The 22000-nt window shown below is 40.8% G+C and overlaps 1 protein-coding gene across 1 annotated transcript in view; it reads left to right on the top strand.

Moving 5' to 3' along the window:
- Positions 1-22000, top strand: part of FRAS1 (Fraser extracellular matrix complex subunit 1) — a 478911-nt gene that overhangs the window by 254559 nt on the left and 202352 nt on the right. Inside the window, exons 21-23 of the mRNA XM_033214331.1 lie at positions 14533-14682; positions 14916-15062; positions 20875-21021. Of these exons, the coding sequence (XP_033070222.1) occupies positions 14533-14682; positions 14916-15062; positions 20875-21021 (444 nt within the window). The remainder of the gene's footprint in view (positions 1-14532; positions 14683-14915; positions 15063-20874; positions 21022-22000) is intronic.

Here is a 22000-nt window from a genome sequence, read left to right as displayed (position 1 = left end):
GCGAGGTGGCGGGCGCCTGTAGTCCCAGCTACTCGGGAGGCTGAGGCAGGAGAATGGCGTGAACCCGGGAGGCGGAGCTTGCAGTGAGCTGAGATCCGGCCACTGCACTCCAGCCTGGGCAACAGAGCGAGACTCCGTCTCAAAAAAAACAAAAACAAAAACAAAAAAACCTCCTGGCCAGATAAATTTGGGGTTGACTTGGTTACATGAAGGTAAACAACTTTCTTTATTGCAGGATTTCTGAGAACCTTAAAAATACATATGTGCACCGTGAATCTTTAAGATGAAGATGGCTGAACATCATTTCCCAAGCACTGAGGACCCCTTGCCTTTATTATAGCCTCTTACAGGGTTAGCCAGTAGTATGCAGAACAATATTTTAGAAGTTCTGAACTAACTGATATTAATACTTGGAACAATTGGTTTGCACCTGCTAAAGGTAAAAGAAAATTATGAACCCGTACACAGGTTGTGGACCAACTGACTTCCCTCCATCTCTCCCTCTCTCCCTCTCTCCCTTCCACCCTTCCTTCTTTCTTTTCTCTGTGGGCAGGCAGAGGGGTCACCCAAGGAGGTGCGTGTTTGCCACCGTTTTGCCTGCTGAAGAGCATTGCTGTTAACATTTTTCTTCCACATCATAAACACTTTTGAGTCCTTTCCATGATTTTCCCCATTTATTGTCACCATTTCTGAAAGAAGGGCCCTAAAAATGTGGTGAAAAAGTAAAATTGCTCAAAGTTAAAGAGCAACACGTCTTTATTTTGGAATAAGCTGATACAACTGCAACACTGAATAACGCGAGGGGAAACCCAGTTCAAGTTGAACATAATTAAGTACCCGGGAGGGAGCCCTGTATGAGCCAGGCCACCAGCTCTCTGTCTCCCCTTCAGACACAGTGACTGGAAGCCAGAGAAGTGAGAGCCAGTTCTGTTTTAAAGCAGCTTCTACCGTGCGGGGGAGGTGGATTGGCACCGCCCTACATCTTGCTGTGGCTGCTTCTGCAGTTATAAATGGAAAGGAAAGGAAGAAAAGAGCCATCGACTTTAAACATGTAGCAGTTGTTGCCTTATTTTGATCACCAAATCCTACCCATCCATCCCTCAGTGCCTGGCTCAGATTCCCTCCCCTCCAGGACCAGCTTCTTCTTGGCATCTCCCCTGTTAGAATTTCTAGTATGCTGATTATTTCTGCCATTTACCTAGCACTTGGGCTTTGATCAGCTCACGTTCTCTGTGAGTGATCTTTTCATGGGTATCTAATAATAGGTGCCAGTTCTGAGGGCTTATCATATGAAAAGTGCTGTGCTAATTGCTTTGAATATATTTTGCCATTTAACATTCACAATGATCCTCGAAGGTAGGTACTAATTTTATCCCCATTTTTACATATAAGGAAACTGAAACTGGCTAAGAGAGGTTAAGTACTGACTCCAAATGATAAAGTCAGGAATGATTGATCCAAGATTTGAACCCAGAGAATGTGATTCCAGAGTCCACATATTCAACCATTTTGTACTCCATGATGCAAGTACAATTGCTTGCACACAATCGGGGTTCAAGAATGATTTTTTTTTTTTTGGTTGGTGAATTAAAAAGCAGATTGGTAGGTGGATTACTTGATTGGCGAGTTAAAAGTCAGTGTGATAAATAGAATGGTTTGGAGAGGCATTGTTGGGAAACATTGCACGGACTTGCTGGTCTGTTTTAAATGCTAAGGAAGCTGATTTAGACTGCCATGTGTACATGCATTCCCATTGTATTTGATCCTTATTAAATGAATAAGCTTCAAAGAAAAACATTAATGCATACTAAATTTTAATAATTTATATCACTCCACATTTACTTTCTTTTTCAATATATACATACATGCATTGTTTTCAATTGTAGTCAACAGCTACTATATTTCTTTGTTCTGTTCTCTAAAATATCACTTTAAGTGACATATTTCCATATGTTGGCAAATATTGGAAGAATCTACATAATTGTCATTTTTAATGCTTAAGTCATTTTCTGTTGTGTTTGAGTACCTTAACTTGGCCGTTTTCCTGTTGTGGATCTGGGCCATAAAAAGCAGGTGATAGATTTACTGGTTGGTCCATGACTTCCAAGGCTACAGCTGTGATTAGATATGTGTTTCATGTCATTACTAATACTAGTAATGGTGTGTTTATGAAGTTTTATAATATTCAAAGCATTTTCTCATGGATCTTCTCCTTTAATCATCCCCAGAAGCCCCCCTGAAGAAATGGAAATGCTAGTAATTCCCATTTTGTTGACTGGTGAATTAAGACTCAGTAGAGTGCCAAGCTAGCACTTGGATGGTCCTCAAGAACTGTTGGGTAGAATTAAGGACTTGAATCAGCTCTCCTCATGTCTAATCCTCTTCTAATGCCTCGTACGATAATCACAACAGGATCTTTCTTCTTAGTGTGAGCCATATTTTGGTTCTTATCTCTTCTTTTTCACCTTCCTCTTTATTCCATCTAGTCCTGTTCTTCTATCTCTGCATTTTTTTCAATTTGCTTGTGTCTTCTATTTTTTTAACACTTGCTTCTTTATTTTCCTTATCTTCTTTTTTTGTAATGCACTTTCTTTTCTTATTTCTCATCTTGTCACCCTATCTCTTATTGCTTGAACCATGAATTGCATATCCACCCTCTCTACAGAACTTTCAATGATTGTCTCTTCCTTGTTCTCCCAAATTTTGTTTTATTTAAGAGATCTGTCTGTCTGCAAAGGGATGATTGAATATTTCAAGGCATTTATTAGTTTTTTGAGCTTTTCCTTTCAGGAAAAAAGAACATGACCTATGCTTAAATTGAATCCTTCCTAAATAATAATAAAAAAAAAAATTGTATTTTCTCCTTCATGTGACTTTTACCAAACAATACCTTCCTTAGCTTTCATAATGAGAGAAGGACCTTACTTGTAAGCTTTCAGCTTGTAAAAGCTCCCAATGAAGTCAGGATTGCTGTTTCTTCCTAATAACTATAGGTCAGGGCTTGAATTGCAGGGAAGGTTTCTGTGAGTGTATGTTGAAAGAACACAGCTGAATTGAGACTTACAGGTTATCTTCTTCAGTACTGAAGGTAGCAAAACTGCTAAGGCTATGTTTACCTGCTTTTACACACCCGTGAATTTCTGTGGCTTACTTTTAGTAGGTAAAAACAGTGAATTGATTGCAAACATGAGCATCAGCATCAATGTCAATTCTGATTGGACCCACTACAGATAAGGAATAATAACTCATGTTTATTGAACACTCGTTGTATACCAGTTTGTCACATATATTATGTCACTTAATTCTGTCTGCAAGCACAGGAATTTGGTCCTGTGATTAGTACCATCTGCATTTTACAGGCCAAGGTAAGATTAGAGATGAGATTAGAGATGTTAACCCACTTACCCAAAGTGTCACAGCTAGTAAGCCCCGGAGCTGGGCTCTGAATCCAAGGAGTGCACTTCAGAGGGCACATATGTGATCGCTGTGTCATCAGCCTTCATCACTGATCTAGTTTCCATAAGACTCTCTCTGCTTCTCGACATCATTGTATTCACTTCTTTTTGATGCTTTGTGGTTTTGACCCTCATGGCCTTCTCACGCACTCCCTACGCTCTCACTTCACTCTCAGTCTACAACTCTGCTTTCTTTTTTTGTTTAGAAGATTTATATTATCTGATAAGACAAAACAAACAAACCTCATCTTTTCTTCTCAAATATCTTTCTCTTCTATTACCTCTTTTTCCTTCCTTTGAGAAAGGAGCTCCCTCATTCTGCCCCGGGGAGCTCCTTCCCCGGTGTCCCAGAGCCCATCTGCCTTCCTGAGCTGATCTCTCCAGTCAGGTGTTTCCTCTTCTGCTTACACATTCCTCTCCCTCCTTTTCTCTTCGTTTTTCCTGCTCCTTTTCCTCCCCCCATCTTCTTGCCTCCAGGGTCCTTGTGTCTTTCACAACTTAAATCTTCATTTCTATTTTCTCTTTAGATTTCATCCCAAGTGCGTGTGATAATCCCCTCCAGATCCTCATTTCTCTCTTCCTGCTGGACATCTGATCACAGGAAATCTCCAAAGAAAACCCTTCATCTTCATCCCTCCTACCTCCACAGGTGCTTTTCTTCCTTCTCTTGACTTCCTTGTCCCTCTACTACTGATTTTTCAATTGGCACAATTCAAAACCATTGTGTTACTTTTGCTTCTTTACAACTCGTCTTCCATATTGGAATCACTGCCATATCTCATAGATATAGCATATCTCTGTTTCTGCTGCAAAAACTCCAAGCTCTTCTTTCTCAGATGACAGACATGTTTTTCTCTTTCTGCTAGAGGCTCTTCCTCACTAAAGCTCTCCTAGTCCTTCCCAGGAGGAGGAGGAGACCTTTCTTGAATATCAACTTTGGTTTATAAAACACTCTTTGACACTCAAAACTTGTCAATGCCTTCCCATTGCCCATTGCATTAGCTGTAAATCCTTCACCCTGATTTTCAAGGTCCCTGATTTCCTTGGTTCCCCTGTGAACGTCCAAGGCTCCAGCCATGCTGGTTTTCTTCCCCACGCCACACTGCTCCGTTCCTGTGTGCCTCTGTGCTGTTACATGTTCTTGCCTACTAACAACGATGTCCTCAGCTGGCACTATCTGCAAACATCAAATGAACACTCAAGGTCAAGTTCCTCTTATTCACTTTGGATAAAATATTCTCTGATCCTTGACACCTGTTGCATTTGGGATGTGTATGTGTGTGTGTGTTTGCCATCCCTAAGCATCTTGAGAGAAGGATTCAAGTCTGATTCAACCCTATAGTACCTTCCACAGTGCCTCATACTCAGCTGACTTGCCATAAATGTTAATTGAAGTGAACTGTTTTCTACTGTGGAACTAAACCGAGTAAAACATAAATTGGCTACAAAACTTCGAGATACATGGTAAGAGTGATACTCCTGACACCTTGTTGGCAGTGCAAGCTGGCACCAAAACCTAGAGCTTTGCTTTTACATTTGACACTGCCACTCGCCACCTCCCCCTACCCTCCCCACTTCAAGCTGTTTCCTTGGCTCCTACGGCAGCCTTCCCAACACATTGGTGAGTTTGTCAACACTAAGTAGAAATCACTGCCCTATAACATGAAGGTCATTCTGTTGTCATGTTTTCTTTGGTTAGTTTTTTAAGAGTAAAGCAATAGCCACAGACACTGAAGAAAGAAGTCTCACTTGGTTGGTTGGTTTTGTTTTGTTTTGTAGCTTTTGTACTAACTCAAAGCCTCTAAAAAGAATACGTGATTTCTAAGAGCTTATGGGTGGACTGAGCACAAAGTAATGATCAAAAGGGAAAGAGATAGGGTGTTTTTTTTCTTCTGTCATCTGTATATTATTTTCTGGATTCCTGTCATACTTATCTCACAAGCAGAAACGCATCAATTTTAAAAGTGGCATTAGAATTCAAATTCGATGCCCTTTAAAGGCCCTGAGTTTGGCATGAAATCATTTCTTTTTCACCTGACGAAGAACAGTTACAAGTGCTGATTATTTTAACCGCTTCCAAATGCACTTAATGTGGTTGCATTAAGAACCTAATGGACTGACAGGACATTATTAAAAATCTCACTGTGTGTCTAAATTTGTCTTTATAGATCATTATTTATCAGCTGAGGAGTCACTGCTCCATAAAACCAACATCCAAAGCCATTGTGTCGACAGTACACATTTACTTTAATATCTTCAAGCTTTTTTGATTTTGCTCCAAAGATGTGAAATAAATTATTTCACTGCCATGTGCTTCCATCCATCATGATTGTGGGTAATCCTCACTGATCCTTGAAGCAGAGCCTTTGTGATTTGAAGAAAGCATCATATAGTGATGACCACATGCAATTTCCTCACAGCTGCAGGGTGACATATTAGAGGATTCTACAGCTGCTGAGTCTAAATATTAATTTTTTATCTGTTTAAATTTCTAGCATGTCTACATGCTGTGCATATTTAGAAAACAAATGGAATCTTCTGCTTGCTTAAAAACAATAAATGCATTTATTTCAGCTGGAGCTAATACTCCATTTTTCAGGCTGCCTTGTAATGTGTTTATTAATTTGCTTGTTTACAGTGCTAATTCACTGCTTTTATTAGCAAGGTGGTATATACACAAACAACTGGAATTCCATCTGTGCCCCCACCCCCAACTCACATACTTATTATACATCAGTAATCTGAAACAGCCTAAGCGTAAATGTATCCTGGGCCTCTCTTCTTTCCTTGTGACTCTTAATGAGTCGTATATTTAAAGACTCTTTACTGTAATTGCAATAGTGACAAACAAGAATTTACTTACTGAGAAGTAGCGGGAGGAATCTGAGGGACGGGCTCCAGAATAGGCACTGTTTTTAAGCAATTGACAGATACATGCTCCCTATTTCAACATATTTGAGGTCAGCCTCTCTTTTTTTGATTGCAGGCAGGAAGGTCAGATGCAGATGCCTTACTGCACAGATGGGGTTTTTTGGATGGGACATTAATCCTTGCAGAAGCTGCTAGAGTGATGGGTTGGAAATTCAATTCTCTTGTTTTAGTAACTGCAGTCTGATACAAGTTAAGCAATGACCATATACACTTCCTCTACGGTGTCCTGTGAAATAGTTTTCAATATCACCTGTGGGCAGGAACAGGCACGGATGGCAGACTGGGGTATTTAAGGGGAATTCACCCCGGAATTTGTTGGTCTCTCTGAGGACGCTGCCATTGTAAGGACACAGTTTCTGACAGATGTGCTCCTATGGTGTGGGGCCATCAAAGATCTGAATTAGAGGGTTCATCAGACGGTTACCACCAAATGAGAAGAATTCAAGAGTTGCCTCCAAATCAGACTGGTTTGTAGAAAATATGCCCATAGACTTTACTGTGAGTAAAATGACTGGTGTCGTGGCAGTTTATTGGGTCACATAGTTACCTCCCATAGTGCCTAGATGTGGGGCTCATGCCACGTCTTAATTATGTTTAGATTGTATAATTAATACATTTGGCTGGCCATGGGGGTAGTTCTCTCTCCTTATTATCTCCAATTGTAACTGACAAGGCAGTTGGCAGTTGTCACAACTGCAGCCCAGGTAGCGCTCTTTTTCTCCTGACCTCAAGTGGATTTTGAAAATCAGGTAATGCAACCCACATTGCCCTTTTTTGTAGGCCTTCAAATTCTCCACAATTTCCTAGTATTTTTACTCCAATAACTTATTTTTCCCCCTCTAACAACTGTGTGGGAGCTACCTACCAGGTACCACTGATTTGGCCAAATTCTACTTTGTTTTCCTTTTAAAAGGAGTTTTGAGAACTGTCCATGAGTGAAAAGGCCTTCCCCAGTCATGCAAAGAAAAACCACAAGTGTGTTTTTCTTCCTTCTCAAGGATCTCCATTCCTGGTCATAATAGTTTTCATGTATTTGCATTATAAAATTCTTAATGTGCCTACTCTAGCATAAGCCCCCTGAGAACAATTCAGCAGAGGGATGTTTTTGTCAGAAAAGGAGCTTCTGCAGATGTAATGGAGGGGAGGAGGCTGGTAGGGGAGAGAACAGTAAGGAGCCTGCTTTTCTTCTCCAGCAAGGGTCTCATGGCAAGAGCTGCTGTATGTCAGAGTTTTCTTAGATTGTTAGTTTTCTGCTTTGGTTTGATGTCTTCTCCTAACATGAGTTGCCTTTCATATAAAAAACATTCTCATTTAAATCTATAATAAAAACACAGAGACCTCAGTAAAGAAACTGAAAAAAGACACATGCGTGCGCGCGCACGCGCGCACACACACACACACACACACACACACACAGAGAGAGAGAGAGAGAGAGAGAGAGAGAGAAAGAGAGAGAGAGAGAGGTTCCCAATTGCCTTTACCATAAAATCCAGACTCCTTTCCATGACTTACAATGTTTTGCAAAACTGGCCTGCTCAGGTCTGAGTGGCTCTTTTGTGTGTTCTTTAAGATCCAGCCATGTTGAACTTTTCTCCATTCCTTGAAGGCATCCTGTTCTGTTCAACTGCCGGGTTGCCTAAGCTTTCCCTCCTCTTGGAACCCTTTCCAAACATTCTCCCCCTGCCCTGCTCCTCTTGCAGCTAACTGCCACCAGTGTTCTTGTCTCAGCCTCCTCTGGGAGGTCTTCCCTGGCCCCTGGACTAAGTTGGTACCCCTGCTATGTACTTTCATGGCACCCTATCATTATCCCTGTAGCATTCTACAGGATGTTTGTAACAGTCTCATGCCAGTCCTGCACCTCAGTGTCCACCATGTTTTCAGGTTGCTCAGCACACTGTCCCCATGACAGAATTTGGAGACAGCCCTCTTTAAGGCAAGAAACATAGCCCAAGTCCACTCTACTATTGGACTCAAACATTCTACTGGGTTACTTCCAACCTGTTCTATAAGAGGGGCAGGCAGGAGCAAAGGGAGTGGTGTCTCTGCTTTTTCTTCCCCTTCAGTTTGAAGGTTTTTTAGGTTGGGGTAGGGAGATGGAGAGTGTAGGGGTTGTGTTGATCAGGGAGGGCATGGGTCTATTAGTTCCAATGCACATTCAAGAACTTTTTCGGCCAGGTGAGGTGGCTCATACCTGTAATCCCATCACTTTGGGAAGCCAAGGAGGGAAGATTGCTTGAGGCCAGGAGTTTGACACCAATCTGGGCAATATAGTGAGACTCCTGTCTGCATGAAAAATAAAAGGATTAGGTGGACCCAGTGGTACACACCTATAGGTCCAGCTACTCAAGAGACTGAAGCAGGAGGATCCTAGGGCCCTGAGTTTGAGGTTTCAGTGAGCTATGATTTTGCCACTGTACTCCAGTGTGGGCAACAGAGGGACACCTTGTCTTACCAAACAAAAAAAGACCATTTTTCTTTCTATCTTCTGTGCCCTGGGTTCTATAAGTATAGTGTCTTTGTAGATCTGATTTTGATAACTTTGGGAACACATGATAACCCCATACTTCCTGGTCCAATGGGGGATAGTGACAGTGGATGAGGAAGGAACTCACTGATTGATGCCTCAGTTTATTCTTTGATTGTGCATCTTAAATACTCAATTAAAATGATATATCCAGAATCATTTCCCCCACCATGCTGAAAATTGTAGGAGTATAGTAGCCATTGGAATGTTTTTATTGTTTTGATGAAAAAAAATGTTTTTCATACTCAACCTCGATTATAATAAAAGAAATATGAAGTAAAACAATGACATAACCCCAATTTTCACCAACCAATTTAACCAAGATTGGTTTACCATTTTTAAATTTTTTAGTGCTGGCAAAATTCTGATGATGAAACAGTCTCATAAATAGCTCTTAAATTATAAATCAATAGGAACTTTCTGGAATGAAATTTATAATATCAATTAAGAATTTTAAATTTTTTCATGCTTGTAGTGCTTAAAAGTGTATGCTCTGGACTTAGTCTGTTTATGATATATGTAAAGCAAATGACTTAACCTTTCAGGTCTCAGTTTCCTCATTTATAAAATGGGGATAGTAACATTGCCTACTTTTTCTCTTCAAGTGAAATTATGTGTTTATAATAATTAATATTTTGCCCAATGTATATTCAGAGCTCAGTAAATGTAAACTGTAATAATAATATGAATTGTACCCTTTTGGCATTGTCCTTTAGGAAATAATCTGAGATGCAGACAAAGATTTATGCACAAAAATGTTATCATAGCCTTAATTATAAAAATGGAGACAAATTGTAAGTAAATGTTCAAACTGTAAGAAAATGATTTTCTTGTTTGCTTACTTAATACTGGAATATGATGTAGCTGCTAAAAATGATGTTTACAGAGTCCCTAATGACATGTGGGAATGCTGATGATATTGAGTAAAAAAGGTACTATAATGCCCACATTTAATCTAATCTAATCTATGTAAAAATCTCTGTATGTAAAATTGTATAGAGAAAGCACTAAAAAAAAAATGTCAATGTTAGTAGTTATTGACCCCGAAAAACCATGCTTAGGGTGATTTTTATGATTATTTATACTTTGTAAAAATATTTTTCATGTTTCCCTCTCTTCCGTGGCTTACTTTGTAGTCAGAAAAATAAAACCCTTAGATCCCTGTCTGAACCTGCTCAGCCCTTCTGTGTAGATCACAGCAGTCCTGGACTTGTACCTGAAGCCTGCTCGCAGGTGGTGCCCTGTGGGACCGGCTACTCATAGCCTGTCTTGCCTGAGTTTTGTAGTCTGCCTTAGGGAACTATACTTTTCTGGTTGTAAGTCAGAACATTGGTATTAATTCTCAAGCCCTTGTTGCTCTGATTTCTGGCTTCTCTCTGTGCAGATCGTTACTCATTTTGAGGTCTCCCAAGAAACTCTCTCCTACAAAGAGATTTTGACTTCAAGCCTCTGACGACAAAAGTGTTCCCTAGGTTTTGGGGACTTATTATTCTTTTCAGCTTGATTTAATAAAAATCAGTCAACCAACCTTGAGAGTCTAATTATATAATTGGCCTTCTGTTGGGGGATTGCATATGATGGAGCTGGGAAGGAAAGTTTGCATGAGTGGATTAACATGGGTCCCACTCAGGTTGTTGCTTTGGAATGAGTCTATTCACAGGATCAGGTGTTCAGCATGACTTTTTAAACCATAGAATGAATACAGGTAGTGAACAAAAAGAGTTAGATAGTTTAACTTTCCACACTTGAGTGTTTATAATCTCCTGTGTGAGGTAAAACTATAAACTAACTTGGATAAATGTGATGTGTTGGTCAACTTGGAGTTGATCATTTTATATTTTCAGGTGTCGTGTACTGATTTCTCCATTGACTCTGAGCACTCACTGCATCATGCAATATATGTCTGGGGACTGATCGGATGCCTTCTTATGGCTTAACATGGAGCTGTGGAAGGAAGCAGAGGCCCTGAGTAATTTCAGAGTCTCTGAAACTCTTCAGACCTTTCCATTGATTTCTGGCGTCTGTGTACCCAAATCTACCAAACAGCCATGTCTGGTTTAAGATCTCCAGAGACTTGATTAGGAGGATAGAAAAAGTTAAAGGCTGTAAGGAACTTGTATATTTATAAGTCGTCAGAGGCACAGAAAGAGAACCCCGCCAAGAAAAGCACCTGTGTCACTCAGGCTGAGAAGAGAGAGTTTTAACGGGAAAGGCTGCCTGGTCAACAGTGCCTTGTGTTGCAGAGATTTCAGGTAGGATAAGGAATTAGAGGAGGCCATTAGATCTGGTCCTTAAGAGGCCATCAGAGACCGTTTCAAGAGCAATACCACAGTAAAATATTTTGAAAACAGATAACAATGAAGTGAGGAGTTAGAGGGGCAAGGAAGCTGGGTAGTTAAGGGAAGGCAAGAGATGAGTTGTTTGTAGAGAGAAGTTTTTAGGACAGTAGGCAATGGAGAGCATGGTTGGAAGTTGAGGTTGAAAAGAGAGAGGGGAAAACAGGTGGAATAATATTGAAAATTGGATCAAGAATATAGGTGTAGGCATTAGCCATTTTATCCTGGGAGAAGGGAGGAAATGAAATAAAAATAGGAATAGGTGTTTTGAGGTTGAAAGGAATGAATGCAGGATGCTCTGCTTAATGATGTAGATGAGATCACCTGGGAAGACATGAATGGGTGGGCAGAGTGGGGTAGTGACTTCAGAAGAGTAGTAAGGGTTTAAAAGCACTGCTGGGTGAGGGGGAAGGAATGTCCACAACCTGGCTCCAGTTTCCTTTAGAATAATTAACACACGTTACACTCCTTATTTAAACAGAGATCCCAAGATCAGATAAATCCATAAATACTTATTTGTTGTACCCACAAAATACTACAGGAGTCTGCTTACTTTCTCTTGAAAGCATCCCCTGGGTGATTATTCTTTTATGTTTCTCTAATTGCATGCTAGAGAAAGCATCTGTTAGATGCAACTAGTCTTTAGACCACTGAACACCTGCAGATCTTGTTGATGCATGCCCAAGTTCAGAAAGCTCTGGAAGAAATTGCTTTAAAGAGGATAGGCCATAACTTTTCAAATAACGGAGCCTTGAATCTGTAGTGTTCCCTAGGTTTCCAATCCTAACATTTACCCACTTGTTAAGGTAATCATAAAACACTATCACCTTCATTTGCTCTTGCAACTTTTGAAGCTTTTTAAATTTCCCTTTGCACAACTGGGATTGTGCTCCTGGCACTGTGAGGAAGGCATAGGGAAGAGAGAACAAAGGGCTTGGCATTATGTGGAAACCATACACCAAATCTGGGGAAAGTAGCCTCCTTCTCGTATTTCCCTCAATGTAGTCATAATTTCCTTTGTAGTTTACTGAAGGACTGAAATGAGGATTAATTTGGCTCTCAGGATATCATGAATTGTTCCTAATATTGGCATAGGCTGCTTGTAATTTGTAACTCCCAAAGTTCAGAGAAAGGTTGGGGACTGTTAGTTTGTATGCTGCCAAAAGATTCAGCATTTTTGAGTCAGACTTCTGTGGCTTAACTTCTGGGATGAGTATGAAGGTCCTCTGAAGGGTTCTCATGTGGATGAGTGGGCACTGGACATGAAAGGGAGATCTGCTTCATGTGCAGGGAACACATCCAGATGATCAACAGTTAGGATCAACAACAGTGTACAGAGAAAGACCTGTTTTTAACAGATTTCAGGGGCAGGAATCTGTTTTACCAACATGGATTTTGCTAGAAATCACAGTCTCTACTACAAGCCTTGAGATGAAACAAGACATTTTGAGGCCATGGGTGGTGCATTAGTGAGTACAAAGAAATGCTTTGAATCCTACAGGGGAAGATGGGAAGGCCCCATAACCAGAACTCTTTCTTTTCTTTTTTCTAGATCTTACTCCTTTTTCAGTTTAGGTGGGTAAATTGAGATTTGTGGGGTTTCTCCTGCCTTTGGGATAAAGGATGATAAATGGGACTTAAAGAGTAATTACCACTTGAAAGCAGGAAGTTTTCACCTACAAAGGAAGCTGAACACAATCAAGTTCTTTATTAAAGAATGACTATCATGTGAATGAGAACAAGAGACAGTGCTGTCTGGACAAAATAATTTGTTTTATAGCTTTAATCCCAACTGGCATTACAGAGCTACTATGCACTATGTATTGGGTCATAAAAATGAGTTTTCAACTCACAACTCTTCTTCATAACTTTATCTCTAAAGACCAAAATATTCCAGCAACTCAATCCAATTATTTACTCACCCCAGTCCATTCATACTGAAGGCTGAGACTGGTATACTGACTCCGGAAGGCCAAATCTGTGACAAGGAGCCTTGCAGAGGGCTCAGGTGCCCTGTTGATGCAGAATTTTTCTCAGCTTCTTTGCCAGACTCATGGCAGCGGCGCCTCATCTGCTCAGCCTGCTGTGCTCAGCCCCTTGTGGGAGAAACATGTGAGTTAGTGAGTGCAGGATCCAGCTGGCCTCTCAGGGCACTGACACAAGAGCAAGTGCCATGGGGGGCCTGCAGCCAAACCAGGCATGTCACCTCAAGGGAAACGTGGTGGCATCCAGGTGAGGGTACCCATGACCCTGAAGCCCCAGAAGCGGTGTTATAGTGCTCTTTTAGTTTCGCCATCTGCAGTCTGACAGATGGTGGTGTGTTAGCAGCTCATTTGGCCTCTTGCCTTGTTGCTGAGGCAGTTGCCCTCTGCTGGTGAGGGCAAAGGGCTGGTGTGACAGCCTTTTCTGGGTACCAGCACTTGGTGGGCCCCAAGCTCTTGTCCAGTGTTGAAGAAGAATGGGATTAGACAGAAAATTGAATGATGGTAAAAGTGGAGAATTTTATTGAGTGATGAAAACATTTCTCAGAAGAGAGGGGAGCTGGAGAGGGAACGAGAAGGACAGGTCATCTTCCCCCAAAATCAGGTTGTCTCTTCCCCAAAGTCAGGCTGTCTCCCCACTACTGACTGAGTCTGGGGTCTTTATGGGCACAAGATGGGGGTGGGGCATGCCATAGGTAGTTTTGGAAAAAGCAACATTCAATTGGTAAAAAGGCATGATTCAGAAAGAACCAATTGGGAGAGGGTGGGCAAAGAGGAATAGAAGTTCTTACTTTGGACTTTCTGTCATGGGTTTCAGGCTGTTTTTTGTTGTTGTTGTTTTATGGTGAAGATGGGGCTTCACCAAGGACCTGCCCTGTCCTCCTAGAATTTCTCTGCCTCCTGCCTCTATTACTGTGAAGGGGGTGGGGGAAGCTGCACTCCAGTCTCAGATCCCCAGGGGAGATATTGATAGTATTGATCTTACTGCTTCTGTTAGTCAGGAAGTTCTCTCTATACTCCTAGCAAGTATGTATCACGTGGCACCCTCGTATCTAAAGGTCATTCCATTGGAAAGGGATGAAAACTCAGTCACTGTGCTGGGCCTGGCCATTTGCTAAAAACCTCAAACACACAATTTGTACAGGTCCCAAGCTTCTACTTTACTGATATACACTGCCTTTGGGCTACTCTCCAGCTGTCAGCTGCAGTGTTTGTAATTGAAATCTCTTCTGCCCTTTGTGCAGTGATGAGACTTTGTGCTCATGAACACCCATGCCTTCTCTCTGCTCCCCTTCCCCTTCCAGACTGCCATCCCCTGTGCCAGCACTGTGCAGCTGATCACAACACCGGGAGCATCTGCCTGAGGTGCCACAATGCCCGCTACCTGCTGCTCGGGGACCACTGTGTTCCTGACTGCCCTTCAGGATACTATGCAGAGAGAGGAGCTTGTAAAAGTGAGTAAGTGCTGGACTCAGGAGCTGGAGCTGCTACCCGAGATTCTCTTCGGGCAGTAGCTGGGAAGGCTTGACCTTTCCTAAGAGAGAGCAGAGGCAGGAAGTATGCCATGGGACTGTAAACCAGACCTGCCAAGGTTCTCAATGTTGGGACTTTATTACCCACACTTGGGATGCTGCTTGGAAGAGAATCTGACATCATGGTTTCTGTTATGTCTCTTTTTCCTCTGCAGAATGTCACTCCTCGTGCAGAACCTGCCAGGGCAGAGGACCTTTCTCCTGCTCCTCATGTGACACCAACCTCATGCTGTCCCACACTGGCACCTGCAGCACCACCTGCTTCCCTGGGCACTATCTTGATGACGATCACGTTTGCCAGCGTAGGTTTTTCCAATGAACCTTCTCTCCTTTCCTTCCTTTCCTGCCTTTCTGAAGCCATTGAAAGAAATGTGAGGTTCTTCCATCTTCTCACCTGGTAGCCTTTATTTTTATAAAAGGAAGAAATCCAATCTACAAAGGCAATAAGGTTGCCATTAACAGATTGTAGCTCAGATATCGGCCTAATCAAAAGTGCTGGGCTTGGCGGTAGGGTCTCTTCTGTAAGTGCCAGCTGTGTGATCTTGGGCAGGTTGTTAACTCCTCTGTCCAGGTTATCTCATTTAAAAAATAAAAGTGTTAGTTTGTTTCATCTTTATAGTTTTTCTCAGCAATCCCATTCTATGACCGTAGGCAGAGAGTGGAACTTGCTCTAGTACACAGTCGGTGGACTAAGCACTTCTCTGGATTGAATTTGTTTTCTACGTGTATTTGTGAATATTGACAGTGTACAGGCTTTGCATGCTGGAAATATCCATTTCTGCCTAAACAGTAGTTATTTGGACTTGTATGGGAGTTACTTGTATAGATGTCTTATTTCTCAAGTAAGTCTGAATATGATTAATTACCTTGAGTTAGGCACAAACAAAGAGTTAGGATATTCTATTAGGGAATGGGTAAATCTCTCTGAAAAAAAAAATAAGATATCCTTCATAGATGAAGGAACATTTATGATAGGCTGATGCCGCTTATTTTATCTCAGGCACCAAAGTGTCATTTGCAAAAACAAAAAATTGTTATACTTTTGAAAATGACACTTAACAAATATAGTGGTGATATTTCAGTTGTGTGTTCTAGGGGATACCATGCTGAAGGAATTGTGCAGTAGTGGTTAGGAGAGTGGGCTCTAGAGTCAGAGAACTGAAGTTCAAATCCTAACTGCTACTTAGAGCTTTATGACCTTGAACAAGCCAATTAACCACTAGGCCTCAGTTTCTTTTTTTGTGTGTGTGAAAGGAAGATTATAACAGTACTTACATCCTATTGTTGTTACATTTAATATAGACCATAGTGGAGAATAAGTTGTCAGAATTGATTAACCGTTGTTTTGTTTTTATCATCATCATCTAAAATGAGAGGCAAATAAAGTAGTAAAGATATTTCTATTTTATAGATAGGATGATAGATATTACTGTTAGTTTATTGAGATCCTTGCAAAGATTTGCATTAGTTATATGGAACTCACCCTTTTGCATCATCTGTGGAGGTACTGGAGATCTAAAAACAAATTTTTTTGGACCAGTGGGAAGATTGCTTTTGTAACAAAAACTTTGCTTTGTATGTATCAACTGTCTGCCAGAATCTGTAGATTCTGTAATACAAGAGACAGGAATGAAATACTTCCATGTTCTATTCAAGAGCAAGAGAGTGTTGGTGGAGAAATAGTGACTTAGATTTATGAGGCTCTTCACAGCACTGGAATCACAGAAATAAAAGTTCAAAAGAAAAAATAGAATCCATTGTATGAAGTATAGGTAACAAAAATACATTGCATTGAAATAGTTCTCTTCTGGGAAGTTTTTGTCTTGGTGCAGGGTGGCCTCTGCACAAACACATTTGCTATCATCCCATGTAAATAGAATGTCATAGAATATTTCAGTTGGATTAAGAATTTCCTAAGTTTAGTCCTTAAATTTCATTCTAAGATTGAAAAAGTATGCTCCTACGTTGGGATATTTGAGTTTCTAGTAGGTTAAAAAAAAAAAAAAAAAAAAACAAAAACAGCCTGGCCACATGGTGAAACCCCATCTCTACTAAAAATACAAAAAAACTAGCAGGGCATGGTGGTGCATACCTGTAATTCCAGCTACTCGGGGGGTGCTGAGGCAGGTGAATCGCTTGAACCTGGGAGGCAGAGGCTTCAGTGAGCTGAGATCGTGCCATTGCACTCCAGCCTGGGTGACAGAGCAAGACTCGGTCTCAAAGAAAAAAAAAATTCAACAATGTTCTATTCTAATACTCATAATTATAGACAATTATAAGCCTGCCAATTTTAGAAATTCTGCAATAAGGGCTTTTGAGGAAATGTAATCAGTATTAAGGGATATTAAGGGAGGCATTCATAACCAAATTATTGAAGGAAGTAAGGACTGGAGAGCTTTCTAGATATTCTAGTTACAGGAATCTTTCGAGAGGATGTACTATTAATTGAATTAAAAAATTTAAGGGTCACCAGTTGAGGTAGGAACTTTAAAAAAGAGATGATATGTAAGGTTCTGAGTACTTGAAACCATAGTGCTTTGGTATTGGAGGAGAGTTCCAGAGTTACTCAAGCCAATCTTGCACCAGTGCAGAGACTGTTTCTCACTCACCTCCACAGACTTCCACAGAAGAAAGCCTGTTCCACTGCTGGGGAGCTGGAGTTGCGGGACAGTTGTTTTTAATTGGCCCTAAAACTTGCCTCCAAAATGATATAGAATAAGCTTCTTCCTTCATTCACACGATTACTTTCCAAAGTGTGAAATTAACTATCATTCCCCACTTGGATATCTCTGTGCCATGTAGACCTAGAGCCAATGGAGTATTGAAGCAGGAGTGAATGACTATTTCTGAGACTTACAGCAGAAAACAGGTCTGTTTAAGAAGGTGATTGAACCCCTACACTGTGAGGTCCCTCACTCCTTACAGCACATCGCAGTTGTGATGGTTACTGGACATCCCAGCTTCCCTCACTGATTTCTGGTGCACTCTGTCACCTTTTTCACCGTCCTCCTGCATTTGCTATGGGGGTCACTGGCCTCAGAGAACTACCCCTGCTACTCCAGGTGTGGCTACACCAAGATGTCTGCGTCAGGACTAGTAAGTACTTTATGGGGTCTGAATGTAATACCATGGAAGCTGAGAACCCGAGGGACGTTGGTACCTACAGAACTGCTCTGTGTCAGACAGGGTAAGCCATTTACTCATTACTTTGGAAAGGGTAAGAGGAAGAAGTCCTTGAAGCCACCTGTTTCTCAATGTGACACTACCATGCCCCTCCAAATCCTCCATAAAGTCTTCCAGCTATCCAAAATGCTCAGCATGAATCCATTTCTTTTAGAAGTGAGTGAAGGGGCTGAGGTATACATCAAGGTTCCAAGGGTGGATGAGTACTCTGTGCAAAGATTCAGGCCGGGCACAGTGGCTCACACCTGTAATCCCAGCTCTTTGGGAGGGCACGGTGGGAGGATCATTTGCGGCCAGGAGTTTGAGACCAGCCTGGGCAAAAAAGTGAGATCCTGTCTCTAGAAAAAGTTAAAAAATAAGCTGGACACGGTGGCGGCATGTGCCTGTGGACCCAGCAATATGAGAATCTGAAGCGGGAGGATTGCTTGAGCCCAGGAGGTAGAGGCTACAGTGAGCTGTGTTCATGCCACCACACTCCAGCCTGGGTGACAGGGTGACAGAGTGAGAACTGTCTCAAAAAAGAAGAAAAAAGATTCAGGAACACAGAGGCAGGTGGAAGTAAGTCATAGGAAACCCTCAGACACTAGGGCAAGGAATTGGCCTTGACCCCTGGCTGGGAAACTGGCATTCGGGGACCTCGTTTTGCAGCTCTATGTCAAGAAAGGAGGACCGGCTGACCTTACATTGCATATCACATTTTTGGTTACTATCAGGCCTGTTATTGACTAAAAATCTTAGATATTTTTTCCATAGCAACTGCTTTCTAAGCAGGTCTTCTTCATTCTGTATTTGTACAGTTGGTTTTAGAACATAAATGCGGGACTTTTCTTAGAGTTCTGCTTATTTCACTTGATTACTGTAGGTTCATGATTTCAACTGGTTAAGGTAACTGAACTGTTGTTCTTCCAGCTGGTGAAACTTATATGTATGTTTCCTATATAGGTGCATGTGGTGTATTTAAATATTATTGACATGGTTTCTTTGTTTCCATTAAAGTCATGGATAAAAATATTGATCAAGCAAGAATTTAAGGTTTGATTAATGTGATACTCTACTGCGGACACTATTTTTATCAATTATAAAGATTTGCTGATCACATTTTGAGTATGCTTTTCAACCACCTTCAAATCCACTTACAACTAGTAGGTCTTCATTTTTGTATTCACAAGTTTATTTTTGGAATCTCTATCAAACTCTTTGCCAAAATTAAGATACACCATGCATAAAAATTCTAGCAAAAAAAAAAAGGATAAAAATTTGGTCTCACCTAAGTTTACAACAGTTAAACTATTCTTTTCTAATTATTGAAAATAATTAGAAATGGAAATCCAGTCTAGAAATTTCCCAGGACCTTAAATTGCCAATATACATATTCTAATGAATATTTTATAGCAATGTCTTTCTTTGTAGGTGAAACAATAGCATGTGATTTTTTTTTTTTTCAGGGAGGTAGTTTTCTTGCACTGTGCCATATACTTTGATATCATATAGATCTAAAACTCACTGGGTTTCTCTGTGAACTTTTCCTCTGACACATACTTAGGGAAGATTTCCGAAAGAGACAGAAATGCTGGTGGTTGTATATATCTTACGCAATATCTAGCTTTATTTCATTTATGTAGCAAGTGTTTACTGAACACCTATAATATGACAGATAACAAGCTAGGTGCTGACTAACATTACAATGAACAAAATAGACCTGCTATTTTCTTTCTTGAAGTTTGCAGCCTAAAAGATACAAATGTTAATCGAATAATCACTCAAATGGCAATTGCTATACATGGCATGAAAAATATGTACAGGATGCTGTAATGGAAGGTCTGTTTTAGAATAGAAAGTTAACAACGGTCCCAGAAGAAGAGACTGAAGAATGAGTAAGAGTTAAAGACTCAGAGATTATATTAAGAGGATTCAAATATGCATGTTATAATAGGATTTCCAGGTGGAGAGAATGGAGGGAATGGTAGAAGAGCAATATTTGCAGAAATGATGGCTGGAAATTTTCCAGGATTGAAAAACGACATTGAGTTTGAAGGCGAAAGTGTACTCGGAAACCTGAGCTGTATGAATTTTAAAAGCCACTCTGGTAGATGCATGGAAAATAGATTGCAAGGGGGTCAGAGCGGAGATGGAGAAACCAATTAGGAGGCTGTGATAGTAGTTCAGCATGGGATGATGATGGCTTAGAAATATTGGCATTTGTGGATATGGAAAAAAGTGAAAAGTTCTGAGAGTTATATTGGAGTTTGAATAAATAGGATCCAGTGAATAATTGGATTAGGAGTCGGGGAAAGAGAGGTGTCAAGATAGACTCCGAGGTTTCTGGCATGAAAAACTACGTTGATGGAGAAATGCCAGTTGTTAAATGAGGGAAGATGGAAGCATGACCAGATTGGGGGATCATCCCTGAATGTCAGAGTTACGTGACTGGCTTATAAGAGTTGTAACTAGGCAAATCAGTCAACCAGTTCACCTTCAAGTCCTTTGCATCTTAAAGTATGGGGATTCCCAAGCTCCCCAGTAAAGCTGGTGCCTAATTTTAATGTTGGTATCACACAAAAACCTGAATCTACATTATGGACTAAAGGGGGCTTGATTCCTGAAGAAATAAGGTTTAAGTTCTGAATTGTAATTCCAGGGATCTTAGAGTAAGCATAAATTCTGTTGCTGAATCACAGAGCAATTTGGATATGGGATTTCCATTCTTGGGTTTGCAATTTGTATTCTTTGTAAAATAAGATTACCCTTTTCTATTTTGGAAACTAATATTTTCTGTTTTTGTTGATCACAGGGGAGGGCTATGAGCCATAATGAAATGTGGAGCAGGTTGGAGCAAGGCTTTGTTCCTATGTAACATCTGTCTAGGTTTGATCAGTGCTTCAGTATTTGCAATTGTAATCATCCGGTCATTTCCTTTTCCTGTCTGCTCAGCATGCAACACACAGTGTGGAAGCTGTGATTCACAGGCCAGCTGTACCTCCTGCCGAGATCCAAACAAGGTTCTGCTCTTTGGGGAATGTCAGTACGAGAGCTGTGCCCCACAGTACTATCTTGACTTCTCCACCAACAGGTGCAAAGGTAAAGCTCTTCCTGAATTGTGTAAAGATTCGTTTACTCAGTGATACCCCTTTACTACTGATGTCTAGTTTTCCATATTGAGAAAACACCAGTCATCATATATTTTGACTGTCTCTGATGATAGCAACAATTGTGTAGGTATGTATATGTTCATTTATTCACTCCTTGATTTACTTATTAAGCATATATTTTGAGCACCTTCTTGTGTCAGATGTTGTACCACATTTTGATAACAAGACTAGAGGTGGCAAATTGTAAATCCTCAGGTTATATTTGGCCCATAGACATATTTTCTTTGGTCTGCCTAATGTTTCAATGCTTTAAAATCTTTAATTATTCACCTTTTAAAAATCAGAAGATTTCACATACAAAAATTGAGATTTTCTTTTTTTTTTTTTATTATACTTTAAGTTCTAGGGTACATGTGCATAATGTGCAGGTTTGTTACATATGTATACTTGTGCCATGTTGGTGTGCTGCACCCATCAACTCGTCAGCACCCATCAATTCATCATTTATAACAGGTATAACTCCCAATGCAATCCCTCCCCCCTCCCCCCTCCCCATGATAGGCCCCGGTGTGTGATGTTCCCCTTCCTGAGTCCAAGTGATCTCATTGTTCAGTTCCCACCTATGAGTGAGAACATGCGGTGTTTGGTTTTCTGTTCTTGTGATAGTTTGCTAAGAATGATGGTTTCCAGTTGCATCCATGTCCCTACAAAGGACACAAACTCATCCTTTTTTATGGCTGCATAGTATTCCATGGTGTATATGTGCCACATTTTCTTAATCCAGTCTGTCACAGATGGACATTTGGGTTGATTCCAAGTCTTTGCTATTGTGAATAGTGCCGCAATAAACATACGTGTGCATGTGTCTTTATAGCAGCATGATTTATAATCCTTTGGGTATATACGCAGTAGTGGGATGGCTGGGTCATATGGTACATCTAGTTCTAGATCCTTGAGGAATTGCCATA

This window comes from Trachypithecus francoisi, unplaced genomic scaffold (assembly GCF_009764315.1).
Source record: "Trachypithecus francoisi isolate TF-2019V2 unplaced genomic scaffold, Tfra_2.0 Lachesis_group1, whole genome shotgun sequence".
In the NCBI taxonomy this organism is placed as follows: domain Eukaryota; kingdom Metazoa; phylum Chordata; class Mammalia; order Primates; family Cercopithecidae; genus Trachypithecus; species Trachypithecus francoisi.
The sequence above is the reverse complement of the archived record's forward strand: the minus strand, read 5'-3'. Positions and strand labels throughout refer to the sequence as shown.